Raw genomic sequence first — 2832 nt, 5'->3', positions numbered from 1 at the left:
AATGTCTCTCTGCGTCACACTATGCTACATTTACTCCTTATAAAGTAGGTCACAGTGTCGTGATCCTACTGACCAATGAGAGCAGCCAATGTGTCTGAAGTTCACCAGTCAGATGTGCAGCTGGATACAGGGCAACAGAAAACCTGCTTCTGCTGTAAAACCCTACTTTTACATCAGTGACCTCATAATTCACCCCCCCCCCCCCATTTCCTGTCCACATTTCCTGTGGAGTGAGGGCATGTCTTTGTTCACTCACAGGTGGGTTAGCTTGGCTCCAGTGTTACCATTCTCATCATACTCAAAGCCGCCATTCTCCAGTGAAAAGTCTTGCTTATCTTTCACTGCAGACTCCGCACTGCAGCTGCTGTGCTCAGTTCCTCCCTCATATCGTCTCTTGTATACCTGGTAGACTGACATAGGTAAAAAGCTGTTAAAAATCTGTTTTTATACTCCTGATCAGCTGAAACAGGCAAAGCAATCAATGGTTAATTTACATCATCACCCACAAGGCAAACAGACTTAAACCAAATAGTATTTAGTTTCATCTCTAGGTAACATTATTGAACCTTTTAATTAAGCTTAATTAATCTTCAATTAAATATCATGTCTGTCTGATGTGCTGATGCTATATTCACTTTTTTACATCCTGGATATTTATCGATTCATTTGTTTATCAGATATTTTGTGTGAAAGCAACATACGATCAGAGTTGGGTAATTCAGGTCCAGAGAGTCCAGACTGGGATTTTGTTTCAACCAACCAGTTGAGCATAAAGACAGAATGTAAGACACTGTGCATGAGTAACTCACCAGCCACGGCGCCCACAGCCATCAGCAGCTGGAAGATGCTGTAGATGAGCGGGAAGGCAAACATGACCTCCAGCTCCTCCGTTTTGAAGGACAGCTGTACGATGGTGCTGCACAGCTGGGCATTCTGGAAGCCTGTCTCCAGTGCGATGGTACGACACCTGGATGCAGAAGAACCATGTGACTAAACAGTTCCACAAACCTCAGTAGTGAAGTGCAGTGTTGGGGAAGTTACTCACAAGAGTAATCTATTACTGATAGGAGAGGAAAGTTCTGGTCCAGAAAGTACAAATCCAGACCAAGGTTTTGTTTCAACCAAGCAGTCAAGTACTCTGTGACTGTGACTTTTTATAATCAAATGGTTGTTTGAAACAAAAACTAGGTCTGTATTTGTACTTTCTGGACCAGAACTTTCTTCCTCTGTCTGTAATAGATTACTCTTGTGAGTAACTTTCCCAACATTGGTGAAGTGCTACCCGTATATCACACTCAGGACCTACATAGTCCTGATTCTGTGTAGTTACCTGTACCAAGGCTGTCCCACAAATCGAGCCAGCAGGAAACCCAGGCCGAAACCCACCAAGGGGTAAACAACTCCGATTATCCACAGAGAGGGTGAGATGACCCAGGATGACTGGTAGAGCAGGCCGCCCACCACGGCGATGATGACGATGAGGATGATGCCCATGATGGAGCCGACCTTCAGCATCACAGAGACAGAGACACTCACACCATCTGCTCCCAGAAGAACAAACACGCACCCCATCCATCCCCCCCCCCCCCCCCCCCCCCCTCCACCCCGGTGACACACCCCACCAGTAATCTTACTTTGAGGATCTTTTTTGCTGCTCTGGGCCACTTGCTCTTCACGTACATCCCACAGGCAATGGGGACCAGGAGTGAAACCAGCGTTATGCCTGGACATATGACATAGTTTGCTTGTCAGCTGCAGCCTTGTGCTCTGGTTGATTTTATGGATTGTTTGTTAGCGGGAGGCTGACCTATGCTCTGGTAAGGGATCTGGATGGTACCAGCAGAGGTCCAGGTGGAGGTGTAGATGAGCAAACACAGAGGCATCATGCCCAAAGCCAGAATGGAGGAGCAGGCGGTCATGCTAATACTAAAGACAGAGACATGCAACTTGACTGCTTGTTCCTGTGATCCAAGTTTGCCCCGGCCGAAGATCTTCATGCTCGCTCACCTGAGATCCATGTCCCCATCCATCCAGTAGGCCAGAATGTTGGAGCTCGACCCCCCAGGACAGCAGCCCATAATGAGAATGACCACTGCCTGAAGAGGCAACACATCAAAGGCTAGCGCCAGGGCAAAAGCTGAGAAGGGCATGATGCCAAACTGGCACAGGAAGCCCACGACGATGCCCCAGGGCCGGCGAATATGGCTCCATAGCTTGGCGACTTCCACGGTGCAGCCCATGGCGAACATGACCAAGCCCATCATAACTGTCATGACCACGCTCAGGACTGAGCTCAGGATCTGGTTGAAGTTGTTGGGGGGCTCCAGGCAGGAGATCCCCACACAGACGGTGGAGTTACCCGGGCACCCGGGTGGGAGGACGCCGTTCGAAGACATTCTGAAGCCTTCACTGAAGTGGGAACCACATTAAGAAATCTGAAGCAAAGAGTTCACCTCAGAGCCAGTTAGAGATCTTACACTCATACAGTAAAAACACACACATCAACCACACACTCAACACACACAGCACATACGCTCTCTGGCAAACCACACACCTCTGAATCTCCAGGTTTAAAATCTTCTCGTGGACACTTATATCAGACTAAAAAGTCATTGCCACTAAAAATTAACTTGCATATGTGCTTTTATGAGGCTAACTATGGTCAAATTGAATGTCATTGTATCGAATTTAGGTATAATAAATTGTATTGCCATGTCTTATTTCTTTATCACCTTTGCCCTTAAGTTTTACAGTGGTTTACGGTCTTTGTGGCTCTATATTAGGCTTGCAAGTGACAATTCGGCACCAAACTGTGTGAGCTTGCATCATTTT

At 47.1% G+C, this 2832-nt stretch overlaps 1 protein-coding gene across 1 annotated transcript; it reads right to left on the bottom strand.

Annotated features, from left to right (window-relative positions):
* Nucleotides 1–252: 252 nt before the first annotated feature.
* On the bottom strand, nucleotides 253–2396 carry LOC111857488 (ileal sodium/bile acid cotransporter-like). Its single transcript, XM_023838454.2, has 6 exons — nucleotides 2008–2396; nucleotides 1808–1926; nucleotides 1635–1723; nucleotides 1331–1506; nucleotides 810–967; nucleotides 253–410 (listed from the first exon to the last, which is right to left on the bottom strand). Exons 1-6 carry the CDS (start codon nucleotides 2394–2396, stop codon nucleotides 253–255), a joined length of 1089 nt encoding a protein of 362 aa, XP_023694222.1.
* Between the last annotated feature and the right edge of the window lie 436 nt (nucleotides 2397–2832).

The sequence above is a fragment of the Paramormyrops kingsleyae genome, chromosome 1 (genome assembly GCF_048594095.1).
Source record: "Paramormyrops kingsleyae isolate MSU_618 chromosome 1, PKINGS_0.4, whole genome shotgun sequence".
NCBI lineage: Eukaryota > Metazoa > Chordata > Actinopteri > Osteoglossiformes > Mormyridae > Paramormyrops > Paramormyrops kingsleyae.
The sequence above is the reverse complement of the archived record's forward strand: the minus strand, read 5'-3'. Positions and strand labels throughout refer to the sequence as shown.